Source organism: Gopherus evgoodei, chromosome 2 (genome assembly GCF_007399415.2).
Source record: "Gopherus evgoodei ecotype Sinaloan lineage chromosome 2, rGopEvg1_v1.p, whole genome shotgun sequence".
Classification (NCBI taxonomy): domain Eukaryota; kingdom Metazoa; phylum Chordata; order Testudines; family Testudinidae; genus Gopherus; species Gopherus evgoodei.
Window position 1 is genome coordinate 93,383,176 of NC_044323.1, and position 18,362 is coordinate 93,401,537.

An 18,362-nucleotide genomic window follows, 5' to 3' on the forward strand; every position below is an offset into this window, starting at 1 on the left:
CCCCACTCTGCTCCCAGCTGAGGCTCACAGACCCCCAGAGAGCCACAGACCCACAGTTGAGAACCACTGCTCTATCATATCCCCCCTTAGTCGTCTCTTTTCGAAGATGAACAGTCCCAGGCTTTTTACTCTATCCTCATATGGAGGCTGCTCCATACCCCTAACTTTAATGTATCTATTTTGATATGGGGTGACAAGAACTGCACATAGTTTTCATGATGTGGGTTTACCAGGGATTTATATAGTGGTATTATGATATTTTCTGTCTTATCTATCCCTTCCTAATGGCTCCAAACATTCTGTTAGCTTTAACTGCCACTGGACCTTGAACGGATGTTTTCAGAGAACTATCCATGATGACTCCAAAGGTATGTCTACACTACCCACCGGATCGGCGGCAGTGATCGATCCAGTGGGGATCGATTTATCGCATCTAGTCTAGATGCGATAAATTGACCCCCCAAGCGTTCTCCTGTTGGCTCCTGTACTCCAGCGCCAAGAGAGATGCAGGCAGACTCAATGGAGGAGCGGCAGCAGTCGATTCACTGCGGTGAAGACACCATGTTAAGTTGATCTAAGTACGTCGATTTCAGCTATGTTATTCACATAACTGAAGTTGTGTAACTTAGATCCATCTCCCCCCACCCCCAAGTTTAGATGTCTTTCTTGAATGGTAACAGCTAACTTAGACCCCATCTTTTTGTTAGTATAGTTGAGATTATATTTGTGCATTACTTTGCACTTATCAACACTGAATTTCATCTGCCACTTTGTTGACCAGTCACCCAGTTTTGTTAGATTCCTTTGTAACTCTTCACAGTCTGCTTTGGTATTATCTTGTAAGTTTTATCATCTGCAAACTTTGCCATCTTACTGTTCACCCTATTTTCCAAATCATTTATGAATTTGCTGAACTGCACAGGTCCCAGTACAGATCATTGGGGGACCTCACTATTTACCTCTCTCCTTTGTGAAAACTGATTATTTATTTCTACCCTTTGTTTCCTATCTACCAGCTGTTGATCCATGAGAGACCTTTCCTCTTATCCCACAAATCCTTACTTTGCTTAAGAGTCTTTGGTGACCTGGTCAAAGGCATTCTAAAAATCCAAGCACACTATAGTCACCGGATCACCTTTCTCCACGTTTGTTGACCCCCTCAAAGAATTTTAATAGATTGGTGAAGCGTGACTTCCCTTTACAAAAGCTGCATTAACTCTTCCACTACATATTATGTTCCCCTACGTGTCTGATAATTCTGTTCTTTACTATAGTTTCAAACAACTTGCCTGGTATTGAAGCTAGGCTAACTGGTCTATAATTGCCAGGATTGTCTATGGTGTCTTTTTAAAAATCAATGTTACATTAGCTATCCTCCAGTCCTCTGGTACGAGGCTGATTTAAGTGAGAGGTTACATATCACAGCTATTAAGCTTTGCAATTTCATATCTGAGTTTTTTCCGAACTCTTGGGTGAATACCACCTGGTCCTGATGACTTATTACTGTTTAAATTTAATCAATTTGTTCCACAACTTCCTCTACTGACACTTCAGTCTGGCACGATTCCCCAGATTTATCCTAAAAAGCGAAAAAGGATGGCTCAGGTGTGGGAATCTCCCTCACTTCCTCTGCAATGAAAACTAGTGCGAAGAATTCATTTAGCTTCTCTGCAATGATACTGTCTTCCTTGAGTGCTCCCTCAGCATGTTGATCATCAAGTGGCCCCACTAATTGTTTCACAGGCTTCCTGCTTCCGATGTACTTAAAAATAATTTGCTATTAGTTTTTGTGTCTTTTGTTAGTTGCTCCTCAAATTCCTTTTTGACCTGCCTAATTATACTTTTACACTTGACTTGCCAGAGTTTATGGTCCTTTCTATTTTCCTCCATAGGATTTGACTTCCAATTTTTAAAGGATGACTTTTTGCCTCTAATAGCCTCTTTTACTCTGTTTAGCTATGGGGGCACTATTTTTTTCTGGTGCTCTTTTTAATTTAGGGCATATATTTTAGTTTGAGCCTCTTCTGGTGTTTTAAAATTGTTTCTATCCATCTTGCAGATATTTCACTATCATGACTGTTTCTTTTAATTTCTGCTTAGCTGCCCTCCTCATTTTTGTGTGGTTTCCCTTTTTGAAGTTAGATGCTTCTCTGGTGGGCTTCTTTGGTATTTTTCCCCTTACAAGGATGTTATATTTAAATATATTTTGGCAGCTACTACCTAATAGTTTGGCTATCTTTACCTCTTGGCCCCTATCCTCTGCTCCACTTAGGACTAAATCAAAAATTGCCTGTCTCCTGGTAGGAGATAGATATGTAAGGTAGTTTTACTGACTACACACCAACTTTGTCTCTGGGAGAATAAGTGTGTTAAATGACAGGACTTAATGCTGTGTGCATACTTTCACAGCACAAACTTTACGACAAGATTAAAATTATGTCGCAGTTTACTACAACGAAAGTTACTTACTCAGAAGATAGACGGTCTCTTCTACAAAGTTCCTCTGTTGGCAGATCTCAAGAGCCTTAAATTTCAGAGGGGGGGGGAAGAGAGAGAATATGGAGTACCATGCCATAATTTATCATCAACAAATGTTACAAAGGCCAAAAGATACTTTTCTATAAAGATGCATTACTCATCTGGACAAAAGAACAGCTCCACTAATATACATTGGCAGAGCCTTCAGAATTAATTAAAAGAAGAGACTTTTTGGCACATCTTTCCCTCAGATTTTTTTTTCATTTATCTGGAGGTGGAAGGGGTAGGGTTCTTAATGCTACAGTTTGGGTTATACCCAGGACTCAGACTGACAAACATCCTCAGGGCTCACATTTCTGGGGCAAGCAGGGACCATTTGCAACAGATCAGAGGAGGGATTCTCACTTCTTTTTCATAGCATGGATCACATCTTAGTATCATATCTTCCATTCCAATCACACAACATCCAAAAGGCAACTACAGTAATGGTTTACATGGAAAAGTAATATTAAAAATATTTTAGATGCTTTTATGTGATTTAGCAGCTGGATACAAGTAAGGAATTCTGTACCATATGACCAGCAAGCTCTCCATCAATGTTCCAAGTCTGGGAACTACAGGCCATTGGAAAGAAAGGTTCTGGCCAGAGGACACTCACTCCTGATCAACTAACAGAGAAAGTAGCTCCTCCTCTTCCACATCCTGAACTGGAGAAAGTCACCCTGAAACTAGTCAGCAGGTAGAATGAAGAGACCAACATTTGCAGGTACTCTAAAGAAGTTACATATAGTACAAAGAGAAAGGATGGGTAAGAAGACAAAAGAGGAAACATATCAAGTAATCTGTATTAATAGACTAAGCGATAATAAGAGTCAAGTTTTTTAAAATAAGGTTTTCTTTCATCCACCCAGGGAAAGTAGGGCAAAGGTTAGAAGATACATTAGTAGGCGTTTACTCAGACATCAGTAAGATTGGAGGATGAAAGTCAACATCTTTGCGGTGGTACCCTGGGGCAGCAATGCTGATGGCAATGGAGCTATGCCAATTTATACCAGCAGGGAATTTGATTCAGGGAGATGAAAAGGAGAATGATACATGATTAAATACAGATACAAGGGTGGATTAAGTCTCCCTCCCCCTCTCACATAGTTCTGTATGGACTGAAACACAGAACAGAGAGAAACAGACTTCCTGGCACACTCAAAGTCAAACCAAGAAGTTCTCCATACTATCTACAGATAAAAACCCAAAATAAACAAGTGAATAAGGGTATAAGCACAGCTGACCAGTCTTTTTCCACTGTGAAAGGAAATATAAGGTAAAAATAGCCAGGTCTTCAATATTACTGCATCTATAATGCTCCCTGTAGAGGGAAGCAGAGAACATAAATTCTTTTGCAGTTTCTCTCATACTACATCTGTGAAATTGCACTTGAATAACAGTGCTGTTTTCCTCTCTCAGAAAGGTTTTTAAGTAAGAAAATAATTTCCTCCTGGCCAATTTATCATTGATTGATAGTGAGAGATTGGATTTATGCATCTATAATACGAGTCTATGGAATTTATACAGGACATCTGGTTAATTGGAGAGGAAAACACTGGTAAATTGTAAGTTTTTGTTCCTCATGATTTCTCAGCAGTGTGAAGGGCTAGAGTGATGGTAAATTCAATAATGTTATTTGTAAACTGCTTTGGCAATTTTTCTCTTTTCCCTCTCCACTTTCTTATTGAAAATGTATTTAGTAAACGTAAACCAGATCTGTTGAGTTTAAGGGACTTTCATTCGAACGCAGCGTTCTTTTCTCACACTTAAAATCCACTCTTGCACTGCCCATTCCATGATCCTCCCAAGTCACACCATACTCCACCTGCAGCCAAGAAGCAAAGCAAAATGGCTTCAGTTGTGTACCTGCAAAATTTGTGCACAGCGTTTTTTTGCTGCATCACTTGTGTATACAGAGGATAGAATATATATAAATAAAATGTCATTTGGCCCAAAAAACTGAAGCACAAATGGATCTTGCACATTCTATGAATGTAAATTCTATCATCTGTATCTGTAAGTGGTGATGCACAAAATCATATGTGAAAATGATTTCTGTGCATACAAATGGAATCTCAGTTGTAACCCACTTAAAATTCATACTAAAGTATTTAAGAACTACAGCACCTATCAAATAGAACTTCAGACAGATCCAGGACTCCTGCAATAATGCACCAGGCCGTGACAGACCTAAAAGAACAGTTAGGTTTTTAAAAAAATATTTAATTTCATTTATTTTGTATACTAAGGCACTTCATTACCTTCAGACAGAAGGCCACATTGTGAGTGTAATTAGTCTTCTAGATTGACAAACAAGTCTGAGACAAGCTAATGTGGTATTTTTTTGTGTAACAACAACTTCCACCAGCTCTATAGTGCTGCTACTCTAAGGGCTTGTCTTCACTACCGGGGTAAGTCGACTTAAGGTACATTATTCACATAGCTGCAGTAGCGTAACCGGAGTCAACATAGCTTAGGTTGACTTACTCTAGTGTCTTCACTGTGCTGCATCAACAGGAGATGCTCTCCAGTCAACTTATCTTCCTCTTCCCTGAGAGCTGGAGTACTGGAGTCAACCGGAGAGTGCTCTGCTGTCAATTAAGCAGGTCTTCATTAGACCTGCTAAATCGACACCCAAGCAGTGCCCATCTCCATGGTTATGAAGACAAGCCCTGAGAGAATATCGCCCAAAGTCTCTGATGCGAAGGAAAAAGGGTTTTTTGTTACACAAAAAGTAAAGCAAGAACAGCACTGGCTTATGAGTTTATAATGTCAATTAAATGAAAGGAGAACTCGTAAAATATTTTGCTTAAAAATGTACAGATGATGTAATTATTACATGTACACACGCTGAGAGTAGGGGTACCAGATGTCCTGATTTTACAGGGACAGCCTCGATAATCAAGGCTGTGTCTTATACAAGCGTCTATTACCTCCCAACCCATCTCAATTTTTCACACTTGCTATCTGGTCACCCTAGTTGAGGGCCACTTTAGGGATAGGTGACCTGGGCAACCATCCAGGACCCCAAACACAAAGGGTGAAATCCTTACCCCACTGAACTCAATGGGAGGTGTTATAGGTGAATTGTTCCACAATTTCCCTTGAGAGAGTGGAAATGATTAAGAAAGCGGTACCATGATGGAAATATGGTCAAGCAGTTCAAGCAGTTAAAGCACAGGATGAAGAGTTAGAAGATCTTGGTTTTGTTTCAGGCTCTCCCAGTTAGACAAAAGCAACACTGATTAAGGTACTTAAAAGCTACCTGGGTCTCTGTAGTATGAGGATAAGAAGGACTTACTCACCTCAGATAGTGTGTTCTGTGGTTTTGTTCATGCATATTTTGTAAAGTATTTTAGAATTCTCAGACAGAAAACGCTATAGAAATGCAAAAAAATGGTTACCTACCTTTTCATAACTGTTGTTCTTCGAGACGTGTTGTTCACATCCATTCCACATTAGGGGTGTGAGAACCACGTGCACTAGCATTGGAAACTTTTCTCTTAGCGGTACCCGTCGGGCCGGTGGGGCTCCCGCCTGAATGGCACCACTGCACCGCGCTTATATATATCCCTACTGGTCTGACCCCCTCCAGTTCCTTCTTGCCGGTGATTCCAACAGAAGGGTAGAAGGGCAGGTGGTGGAATGGACGTGAACAGCCCATCTTGAAGAACAACAGTTATGAAAAGGTAGGTAACCATTTTTTCTTCGCGTGCTTGTTCACGTCCATTCCACATTAGGTGAATTACAAGCTTATCTTTGGAGGAGGGTGGGAGTCACGGAACAATTGATCGGAGGACCGCCCTGCCAATTGCTGCGTCCTCTCGGGCCTGCTAGTTGACCGCATAGTGGGTCGTGAAGCTATGCACCAACGACCAGGTGGCTGCTCTGCAGATCTCCTGGATCAAGACTTGTGCCAGGAAGGCCGCTGAAGCTGCTTGCACCCTGGTTGAGTGGGCCGTGACCGCCGGGGCCGGAACACCTGCGAGGTCATAACACACCTGAATGCAATCTATAATTCAGGAGAAGATTCGGTGTGCCAACACCAGGAGGCCTCTCATCCTCTCAGCCATGGCCACGAGCAGCTGTGAGGATTTACGAAAGGGCCTGGTGCACTCCAAGTAGAATGCCAACACTCAACAGACATCCAGGGTGTGCAGGCTGCGGTGACTTGGGTCTGCATGGGATTTGGGAAAAAACAGCGGCACACAAATGTCCTGGTCTCGATGGAATTGTGAGACCACCTTTGGGAGGAACTTGGGGTGTGGATGGAGCTGCGCCTTGTCTTTATGAAAACCGTATAAGGTGGCTCCGAAGTAAGTGCCCTCAGCTCAGATACCCTTCTGGCCGAGGTGATGGCCACCAGGAAAGCCACCTTCCAGGAAAGGTGGAGGAGGGAGCAGGGAGCGAGTGGCTCGAACAGGGGCCTCATGAGCTTAGAGAGGACTAAGCTGAGATTCCATGGAGGGACTGGGAGACGTGAGTAAGGGAACACCCTCTCCAGTCCTTTAAGGAACCACCCCACCATTGGGTGGGAGAACACCGAGCCCCCTGAAAACCCAGTGTGGAAGGCAGAAATGGCCGCCAGATGCACTCTGATCGAGGATGGGCCCAGCCCCTGCTGCTTGAGAAGCAGTAGATACTCTAAAATGGTCGGCACCTGAGCCTGGCATGGCTGAACGTGTTGGGGCCCACACCAGCACGAGAACCTCTTCCACTTGGCCAGGTAAGTCACCCTGGTAGAGGGCTTCCTACTACCAAGTAGATCCTGCTGCACAGGAAGGGAGCACTGGCTCTCCAAAGCATTCAGTCACAGAGCTTCCACGCTGTCAGATGCAGTGATTGCAGGTCAGGGTGGAGGAGCCACCCTCCATCCTGCGTGATGAGGTCCTGGTGCAGAGGCAGGGTTCCTGGGGCTTCCACCGACAGCTCCAGGAGCGTGGTGAACCAGTGCTGGCGGGGCCAGGCCAGGATGATGAGGATGACCACCACCCTGTCTGTGCGCACCTTGAGCAGGACTTTGTGCACCAGAGAAAGCAGGGGAAAGGAGTATTTCAATTCCCCTCCCCATGGGATCGCGAAAGCGTCTGCTATTGAGCGTGGGCTGCTGCCCTGGAACAAGCAGGACTGTGGGCATTGGGCATTGTCCTTGGTGACAAACAGGTCTATCCGGGGAAACCCCCACTTGTGGAAGAGCAAAAACACGACGTCCGCTCTGAGCATCCACTAGCGTATGCGGTACGGCCTGCTGAGGTGGTCTGCCAGTTCGTTCCACACCCACAGGAGGTATGATGCCTCCAGGTGGATGGTGTGGGCTATGCAAAAGTTCCAGAGGAGGAGAGCCTTGTGGCTGAGCAGCGAGGAATGGATTCCGCCCTGCTTGTTTATATAAAACATGGTGGTTGTGTTGTCTGTCAGAACTGTCAAGCTGTGACCACTCAAAGTGGCATGAAAGGTCTGGCAGGCTAAACGAACCTCCCTGAGCTCCTTCACATTGATATGGAGTGACCACTCTGCTCCTGACCACAAGCCCTGAGTCCTGAGGTCCCCTAGGTGAGCACCCCATCCGAGGTCCGATGCATCAGTCACAAGTGTCAGGTCCAGCTGTTGTGCGGCAAAAGGGATGCCTTCGCAAACCACTGTCTGGGACTGCCACGAACACAAGGAGTCTAGCATGTCCCCCAGGGCTGTTACTACCAAGTTCAGGGGGTCCCTGCCTGGGCAGTATACATGTGCGAACCAAGCCTGCAGCGTCCTGAGTTTTAGTCTAGCATGCTTGACCACATACGTACATGCTGCCATGTGACCCAGCAGCCTCAGGCAGCATCTGGCCGTTGTAGTGGGAAACTGGCACAGGAAGGTCATTGCCTGCTGGATGGCCAGGAATCATGATACTGGAAGGCTCGCCTTTGCCTGTACCGCATCTAGGGCTGCCCCTATGAATTCCACCTTCTGCACTGGAATGAGGGTGGATTTGAGCATGTTGACCACAAGTGCGGAATAGTCTCAGGACCACCTGTACGTGGGACCGAACCTCCTCTTTGGACCGGCCCACCAGGAGCCAGTTGTCGAGGTACAGGTAAACTTGAATCCTTTGCCTCCGTAAGAAGGCTGCCACTACCGCCATTCATTTTGTGAACACCTGTGGGGCCACAGCTAGGCCAAACGGGAGAACCGTGAACTGGTAATGTTCCTGGTTCACAGTGAAATGCAGGAATTGGTGATGCACCGAGTGGATGGCGATATGAAAGTATGTGTCCTTCATGTCGAGGGCAGTGTACCAGTCTCCTGAATCCAGGGAAAGGATGATGGTGCCCAGACAGACCATGCAGTACCGTGCCTTGACCAGGAACTTGTTGAGTCCGCGTAGGTCTAGAATGGGTTGAAGGCCTCCTTTGGCCTTGAGAATGAGGAAGTATCAGGAGTAGAACCCTTTCCCTTTTAGGTCTTTCAATACCATCTCTATCGCCCCTGCGTCTAGGAGTGTGCAAACCTCCTTTTCCAGGAGGTGCTCCTGAGAGGGGTCCCTGAAGAGGGAAGGAGGGTGGGGGGTAGGCAGGGAGGAGAACCGTTTCGCACCATGCGTAACATCCAACGGTTCGATGTAATGCTGGACCAGGCACAGGAGAAATGGGCAGGCGATTCAGGAAACAAGAGGAGGGATCCAGTGGTTGGTTTGGTATGCTGTCCTTGAGCGCACCTTCAAAAGCCTGGTTTAGGGCCCGGCTTGGATTTATTTTGGCCTTGGCTTTGGCCCGGCCTATTGGAGCTATTGTTGTTGTTGTTATTATGTTACCTCCTGTTATCCCTGCTTCACCTGCGGTAGGGCTTGTGCCTAGGACGAGGCTGGTAGTGATGCTGAGGAGGTGGTTGTGGCTTGAAGGGCTTCCTTTGAGTCGCCAGAGTGTGCATACTCAGCAACTTGAGTGTAGCCCTCTAGTCCTTGAGGCTATGTAGCTTTGCGTCCATCTGGTCCGAAAAAAGCCCGGACCCTTCGAAGGGGAGGTCCTGGAGTGAGTTCTGGACCGCAGGCGGCAGACCTGACTCCTCGCTCTGCTAAGTGTCGCATGACCACCCTAGACACGATTGCTCTGGCTAGCGTATCTGCCGAATCCAAGGACGCCTGGAGAGAGGTCTTCACTATGACCTTGCCTTCATCCACCAGCACCATGAACTCCTACTGGGAACCCTGCAGGAGGCTGTCCTTAAACGTCCCCACTTCCGCCCAGGAATTGAAGTTATGCCTGCTGGTTAGCAATCCTAAACTAGAGGCCCCCCTGAGGAATACATCTTCTTGCCAAACAGGTCCAGGTGCTTCACTTCCTTGGCCTTGGGGGCCGGGGCCTGCTGCCCATGGTGCTCTTTTTCATTTCCCGCCGAGACTACCAGGGAACATGGGCTTGGGTGGCAAAACAAGAAGTCACGCCCCTTTGACAGGGCGAAGTACTTGCGCTCCACACCTTTGGCTGTTGGAGTGTTGGAGGCTGGGGTCTGCCATATGGTCTTATAGTTCGACTGTATGCTCTTAATGGGCAGAAGCATTATTCTGGGTGGACTCTTGGGCTCAGGATGTCCACCTTGGGGTCCTCCTGCTCCACCGTCTCCTCGGCCTGCAACCCAAAGTTACGAGCAACCTTATGCAGCTGCTCTTGGTGGGCTCTGTGGTCTATTGGTGGAGGCCCTGCTACCGCTCTGCCTGCTACCGCTTAATCCGGGGATGACGAGGAGGTCAGCAGCTACTCAGCTTCCTCCTGCTGGTCTCCTTGGTCTCCTTCCCCCGCGGGAGGGGATTCCAGCTCGGGCCAGGACAGCTGACTTTGGGCAGCACCGGACTTGGTGCCAGTCTCTCCAGTCTCTCGCTCGGCGAAGGTGCAGGTGCTCTGGACACCGTACCTTCCTGCATGGAGGAGCGTTGATGCAGGGACCAGGACCGGTGCACCAAGTAGCTCTGAAGGGAGCCCTTTGCCACTGGGTGGTATGCCCAAGGGGTCCAGAAGGGCCAATGTCCTGGCGGTCCTAACTGGGGTTGCCACCAAGCCTGGTGTTCTCTGTTGTCCGGTGCACGTAACTGTATTGGCCCGACTTAGCGCTGGACTCCAGCAATGCCAAACGTGAAGGCCACAGCGGTGCCATCGATCTGTGCCAGTGGGAGGTCAACGAGCGGCTTCTTGCTGATCGGAAATAGTACTGGGACCGGTGCCCCTGCGACCTGGACCAGTGACTTCTGGAAACCTTCGGCGATGACCAGCTCACCTTTGCCCGGTACCGGTCTTTGGGGGGGCTGCTGGAGAGCGTCGGGTCCCTTGCACTAACCCTGTGCACTGACTCACCTCCGGTACCGAGACTTCTCTCTGCATCGGGGTAACAGAGTCCACAGACTAGGAGCTTGACTGGGAACAATGCCAGGAGTGATGCCGGGACGGTGTCCTCGAATGGTGCACCATTGCTGGCTTTCCCCTCGACAGCACCCCGGACCTGGGTGCCGGAGGCTTCTGCTTGGTCAGGAGGGGGCCCACTGTCAACAGCCCAATGTGGTCCTTCGCTGCCTCAAAAGGTGTCAGGCATGGAGGGTTGATCTATTACTCCCTCGATCCCATCATTCTCACTGAGTTCACTTGGCGCTGGATTCAGTGGGACTTGTGGTGCCAGCGCCAATCACGTTCTTCCTGGTGCCCAGTTCCTTAGATGGTGCCGGTCTCCTTTGTAGGGAACATCCGCGCCCTTCCTTTGGTTTAGTTTTGGGCAGCACCGGGGAGGATGAGCGGCTTGTGGTGCTTATCTGGCACTAGGTCTCTTGCCAACTCTGGGGCACTCCGCACCGAGGAGGCTGGAGCCAGTGTTGGGTGCTCCAGTCCCAATGGCTGTGGCACGGCCTCCATTAACAACTGCTCCAAATGAAAGTCTCTCTCTCTTTATTTCAGGCTTAAATGCCTTGCAAATCTTACACTTCTCTGTTTGGTGTGCTTCCCCCAGGCAATGTAGACAGGAGTCATGGGGGTCACTAATTGGCATAGGCTTGTGGCATGTGGCACAAGCCTTAAACCCGTGGCCCTGTGGCATGCCCCGCGGCCTGGGACAGGTGCTGGAAGCCTCCAAGCACCTAATCTGTTAAGTGTCCAAAACAAGGGAATGCTAACGACCTGATAACAGTTATGTACTCTAAAGCTAAGGGATTGCTTCTCAGAGCAAGAGGTTGTTCCAACACTGCCATGGACCGTAACAAGGAACTAGAGAAGTTGGGCCAGCAGGGATATATATGCACGGTGCAGTGGCGCCACTTGCGGGGGGGATGAGGGGCGTGGCAGCCCAATGAGAGCTGCTAAGGGAAAAGTTTCCGACACTCGTGCACACGGCACGCGCATACCTAACGTGGAATGGACGTGAACAAGCACTCGAAGGAGTAGTAATATTACATATATACCCATACTGTCTGGCCTTGAATTGAATATCACTTGTTTGACCTTCTTGTTGAAGAAAAGCTTGCTGATCACTTTTAAATGGAATATAGTATTGTGTATGCTACTTTATCTTTTGTGAAATAATAAGAAAAATATGGCAGAGGAGATCAGAGATTCAAACTGTTACAATTGTTATGGATATACGTATTTATACATCTTCTGAAGCAAAGATTATATAAACATTAATTTTCTCAAACATGGTTTATTACCCAAAATAGACCTTAACAGTTCCTGCTGAAGGAGCATTTATAATTTAAATCCACGTTCAGAGTACGTTATAAAAATGCAGACCATTTCACATGGCGAAATCGCTCATCTGGCATTGTTATGAACTCTTGTGCCAGTTATTTTCCTATGAAAAGCTTTTTCCCTTAACAGCTAGAAGTAAAGGATAACTATGAAATTAGCGTAATAGAGTTCAGTAAACTCTTGAGCCTAGATGCAATACAAGGGAGCCAGAACCAACAATAGAGTAACACTGAGTCTTACGCCCAACCCTATACCCTTCTGCTAGGCAAATTAGCATAACAGGGGTTTATTGTTATATTGTAATTAACTGTAAGCAATCAAATTATTTGTCTGAATTTTGTAAAACTAGTTGCAGTCATTGTACACCTACGTGTCTGCAAAGTTTTTGTATATTCATGATCACTGCACCTACAACCATGAAACACTTATGAATCATATGTTGTACATTATACAAAGTCACCTATAAAACTATAGGTGAAATATGAATCTCAGATGCTTATCTCAAAAATAAGGCAATATGTGCACGACATCATGATAAAAATCTGGCCCTATGAAGATGCTGCTGATATAAAAAAAAATGGAGAAAAAAATTATTATTGGTGCTCACAATTTTTAACTTTACTTCAGGGAATCTGTTCAAAATTAATTTAGCAAGAGATTTTTTTCTTCAAACTTCTTTCTCTAAAATAATGATACACTGAGCCATAATGGAACAACAATTACTTGCACTCCTCATAGGCAGGGCTGGTAGCCTCACCTGTTTATTGAGGTTGCTCAGCACTTTCCATTGTCAGAGCCTGTTTTGCTTATAACTTTGTCAAATTTTAACAGCTTGGGCTGAAATTTCCCATAATTATTATTATTTTTAAATTTCAGCCAAAATGATTCAGACAAGATCAAGGTTTTGGAAAAATGTTGTTTTGCCCTTGTTAAACATTCTAGCAATCTTTTCTTTAAAATGCTCTACAGGTCCCATACTTTGAAACAAGGACTTGAAATTTGGCACGAGAGCGACCTTTGTGTCATGGATGTGCCTTTTGCCATCCCAATGAAAATATGACCATATTTGGATAAATTAATTATAAGCCCTTGAAAAACTGCTGTTCGCACATGCTCAGCAGAGACTTGCTAGAGCTTCACAGCTAAACAGCTAAACACTGGGCATGCCCCAGCCCGGGGTGGAGAAGGACTTCACTTGCAACTGCAGCTCTAGACTGCTGCATGCCATGCTGGGGCTGAGCACAGTAACTGAGAGCAGGGAACCTCTCTCTCTTTGCTGTCAATGACCCCCTTGCGATGCCCAAGCAGTGCAAAAGCAGAGAGGGAGAAGAACCAGATGGAGGGGGGCAGAGAAGTTGGATTCCTGGGCGGGGGGGAATGCGTCAGGGGGTGAGGAGAAAATGGGGAACTGAGAGTTGGGAAGTGGAGCTGACGGACTGACTGGGCAAAGACAGAATGGGATAAGACTAGGTCCAAGAGCTGCAGGGGTCCAGAGAATTCACTGACTTTAATGTCAGAAGGGACCATTACATAATCTATTCTGTCCTCAGAAGACACTGAATGGCTGGGCAAGGAGAATGGGAATCAATGTGCGTGGTGGGGGCAAGGAGGAGAGTTCTGATGAGGAGAAGTCAAGGTGTGAGAGGACAACTGGAACTAGCTGCGCAAAAAGATGTGGACAAAAAGATGGGTCGGGGGAGGAGAGGCAAAGACTAGATGAGGGGCCCTTGGAGGGGGGACAGAGAGCCAGTAGGGACAGGAAACATAAGCATGTGGGCAACTAGAGGCCAACAGAGGGCAGAATTGAGCAAGGAAAAGAGGGAGACTAAAACTGGGAGTGGAGAGTACAGTCTGGAGGGGACAGGGCATAAGGGCGTCACACTTGGGGGGAAATAGGTAGAAAAGCCTATGCTAACTAGAGTACACTCTCCTCCACGAATAGAAGCAGGATTTCACAGTCTCCCTGTGAAATATGTATGTGATCATTTCATTAAAGACTATTATAATGCATATGCATAAGATGGCCAAATTAAGATTGCATGGACAAATTTAACAGTAGCATTTCCTTACTTTTGAGCACTTGACTTTATAACCTTGGTAATGTTATTTTTATATATTATTTAGATTACACATGCAAAAACGAAGATTCCAGGAAGGTCACTTTCTGTCTCACTCTGAAGCCTAAAATGTTTATAGAGTCAGTGTGAAGTGATGGAAGCAGCTACAAGCTCCTTTTGTTCAAAATATCACCAGACTGAACTGTCACTGGGTTCTGCAGTTTGTTACCATCCAATTTTTAAGTTCTCGCCATTTTGACCATATGAATTACACCCACATGTTGTTTAGCTACAGTAAGACATGTTTCTATGCCATGCCAAGGGCCCTAGACCATTGCAACATCAGAGGAAATTCAACTAATCATCAATCTTACTCCATAGTTAATCTGCATGCAACAATTTCATGGTTATATAAGGGAGAGTGCACAAATGATGGATTACTTGACCCAACTACCTAACCCATATGCCCAACCGTCACCAATACAAATCTACCAGCACAAGCTCCCCGACACAAATCAACACAACAACCACATAATCAGCATATACGGTAATCCCAATCACACAGTCCTTGACTGCAGCACTCCCGCTTCATTTGCCATCTGCACAAATCCACACAACTCTCCTAGCACAGCACAACCCATGCACAAATCAATACAACTCACCCACACCACCAAAACAATCAGCACATGCAGTAATCGCAAAACAGTCTGTTGAATCAGTGTGAAGCAATGAAAACAGCTACGAGCTTGATTGAAAGCTCTTTTCTGTTTAGAACATCACCAAAGTTAAATCATCACTTGGACCTGTGGTCTGTTACCATCCATTTTTTTAAGTTGTTAGCCATTTTTGGCTTTTTTACAAATGACACTATCAATTACATCCTGTGATAGCATGGGTTTTCAGATTCTAGTATACGAATGAAGTAGACAAGTACTGCACTCATTTTACAAATCAGCCAAGTGAGCCACAGAGAAAAAAGAGATATACCTAATGCCACAAAGGCGCCGATCCCGCAAGCAGGTATGCATGCGAGCAACTTTACTCATTTGAGGAGTCCCATTAAAATAAATGAGACTTCTGATGTGTGTAAAGTTATGTGAGCGTACACGAGTTTACAGGACCAGGGCCAAAGTAATCTGGGAACAGAAACTCTTGTCTCCCACTTGCTTGATGTAATCACAAGCCCGTATTGGCTCTCACAGGCCATGTGAACCTTTTGGAAAAGCAAAATAAAACAAAACTGAGGCATGATTAAGTTAAGTGAGGCATGCTGCAGCACCAGCCAACACTCTCAGCACCCCAGACCCTGCCCTCCTTCCAATGTTTCTTCCTGTGACAACTCCCACAATTCTTTGTGGCTAAAGGATTGTGCAGTTTGGTAGATCACAGGACAATTGTGTCTCTTTTGGGGTAGTTGAGAACTAAAGCTCAAAGCAAATGACATTTCCCACTCCCCATCTTCAGTTAATGACAGTCATACAATCCAGGCTTAGTCCTAGGCTGGGACTGTCGGTTTTCTCCCTGCATCTGCTCTGAGTCCTGCCACTGATAACAAAGAAATACCCTCTGGCACCAGCCTTCAATCAGGAAGTGAAATCTGGGGCTGGGTGTGTGTGTTTGTGAGGGGTGGGCTGGGGGAGGGAAAATCACAGTCTGGATCTCAATTTAAACAGTGAAATGAACTTTTGGTTTATTAATGCCATTCCCCTCTCCCTAATACACGTTAAATAGACCTTTACACATTTATAATAGCTAACTAAATACATCCAACTAAATTACTAAAACTACAGCTTTATGTGCCCTGCTTTCAAGCGATAAAACTAAGCCCTAAACTTTGCAATATGATCCTTGATTTCTTACTACAAGCCAGAGCTACATAAGGACTGTACACAGGCCAACAGCTAACCTATATATATTCAGCATGGAAAACAGAACTCAGGACCTTCTACTTCAAAAAGACATAAGCCTCTGTTTCTTGAGTATTGGAGAAACCGTTAGCTGTCAGTATCTTGAGCAGTTCTCTTTTGATCCAGTAGAGGGCAGTGGCACACACATTAACAAATTTGCAATGCAGCAAGCGGCTGACATACCAAGCCAAGAAAGACATCTCTCAGATCTCTGGCTTACCTTCTCTAGCGGACAATGTGTGCTGTCTCTGAGAAACGGCAGGAGGTTTGGACGATCGTATTCAGCGTAGAGACTGATCTGTTTTTCATGGTATTTCTGTCCTTTATGATGGTCTCTTTTGAAAAGCTTATGCAAATACTGCATGAACAAAAAGTATCAGAGCCAAACATTCATAAAATAAATTCATAATACACTGTGAAACTTTCACCACAACCATATTAGTAACTTCCTTGAGACTGAACCAAAAAGTGCATTGGACGATAGAATACAAATCTTTAGGTTTTTCCTACAGTACCTCCATTATAGCTGTATCCCAGGCCAGCTTTGCTAAGCAACTATTTCTGTCAGTACTTTGAGATAGGTGCTTTCTTTGTTACTGAGTATGACATTCTTTCATTCATAAAATTATTGCATTTTCTATTTCACCAAAAACCTAGGAGAAAAACATTATGGGAAGCTTTCTATTTTTCTAGATAAGCTCAATTGATTGGATGACCATGGGTCAAGTTTTGTGAGAGAGATCAAATGAAAAATACAGCATGCACGTAATGGGTAAAACATTAAATAAGGTATTTCAAACTATAAATTAACTGCACGTGGTAGAATGTGTGAAGCTCCTCCCCTCTGGAAAACAGGAATTATGAGAGGATTACTTTAAAAGTTATTTTTATTCGAAGGGAAGCAGACACAATATTTGAAACTGATGCAGCCTCTTAGCTGTTGGGCATGCAGTTAATCTTCTTTGCTTTATAAGGCTCTTTGACACCAAACTACACTTAATACATGTGTCTGCTATAATTAGATGTCCATTATACAACTCAGTTGACCCCATCAGGTTAAAGCTTTGACCCCCTCCTATCTACAGCAGCAACGGTTGCTAAATAGGACAAGCTTCCCTCCCTAATACAGTTTAAGGTTGATGGTGTAGTTCTGCATGAAATAAGACAAACACTTTATGGAAGTTATTGCTCTGGAAATCCAAATGGTTCACTTTTTCTATCAAGCAGGGAAATGCATCTGTAAATTACACTCATATTCCACTGTATTAGTTGGAAGGAAAGCATCATGCTGGGCAACACTTCTATTGTAAGGACGGGAGGAGGGATGCAAGGGAAAAAGTAACTGACAGTACAACTGGGCTGCTTTACAGTCCAGAACCATAGGTGACGGCCCTCAGTACGGCATGAGGAGGGCAGAAGAATTCATTTAAAAAGAAAATCATTTTACTGTTCTACAAATGTCTTTGGGTCAAAGTTAAAGTAGAATGGTCAGAGGAGCCAATCTGTGTCTCATCCACTCATGTAGCTCATCTCTGGCTAAAAGACTTCGATGTCGTGTACCTTCGTTCCCTGCTACGGCAGTAGGAGATGGATCTGCTTATCAACAGCTAACCGTATTTATAAAGGGATGCCAAGAGAGAGCTCCAGCAGAAAGTTTATTCAGCTCAAAAATAAACAGCAAACACTAATATTTACCACATGTTGTAACTCAGGTCTGTTTTCTAATTCTTCTACAACTCTGTCAATCTAAAAAAAAAAAAAGAAAAAAAAGTAAACACATGGGTTAGGAATCCTGACAGTTATCTGACCTACAGAACTGAAAGAAAGATGTGTAGCGCAGTCAGCTGATGACAACTCAGTGAAGTGTTTATACTCACTGAAATTTTATCTTCATTATCCAATAGCATGTCCACAGCTTTCTGTAAATGAAGTAAAAGGAGTACAGCTAAGAATGGGTATGCAAAAGCAGCATATGATATCCAGAAAGACTCTTATTGATCATCCGGATATTGTAGACACACACGTTTCATTTGCATTCATTTGGATAGCAGTCTGCAAAATGTCAGTATTTAAAGGGAGAAATTAATTTACTTCAAACTGGAATTTATCAAATATTCCACAGAATACTTTTCATAAGCTCCTGCATTCAGTGGAAGTCAACATTACATGAT

General features: G+C 45.0%; 1 protein-coding gene across 7 annotated transcripts in view; it reads right to left on the reverse strand.

Moving 5' to 3' along the window:
- Positions 1 to 18,362, reverse strand: part of VPS41 (VPS41 subunit of HOPS complex) — a 179,557-nt gene that overhangs the window by 30,294 nt on the left and 130,901 nt on the right. For 6 of the 7 annotated variants that reach the window (XM_030551381.1, XM_030551378.1, XM_030551380.1 and 3 more), the window contains 4 exons: positions 18,069 to 18,110; positions 17,887 to 17,937; positions 16,412 to 16,549; positions 2,470 to 2,524 (listed from right to left, as the gene is read on the reverse strand). In XM_030551381.1, the coding sequence (XP_030407241.1) occupies positions 2,470 to 2,524; positions 16,412 to 16,549; positions 17,887 to 17,937; positions 18,069 to 18,110 (286 nt within the window). Of the gene's footprint in view, positions 1 to 2,469; positions 2,525 to 15,271; positions 15,498 to 16,411; positions 16,550 to 17,886; positions 17,938 to 18,068; positions 18,111 to 18,362 lie in introns of those variants that run through there. The other variant, XR_003998896.1, reaches the window with a different exon arrangement.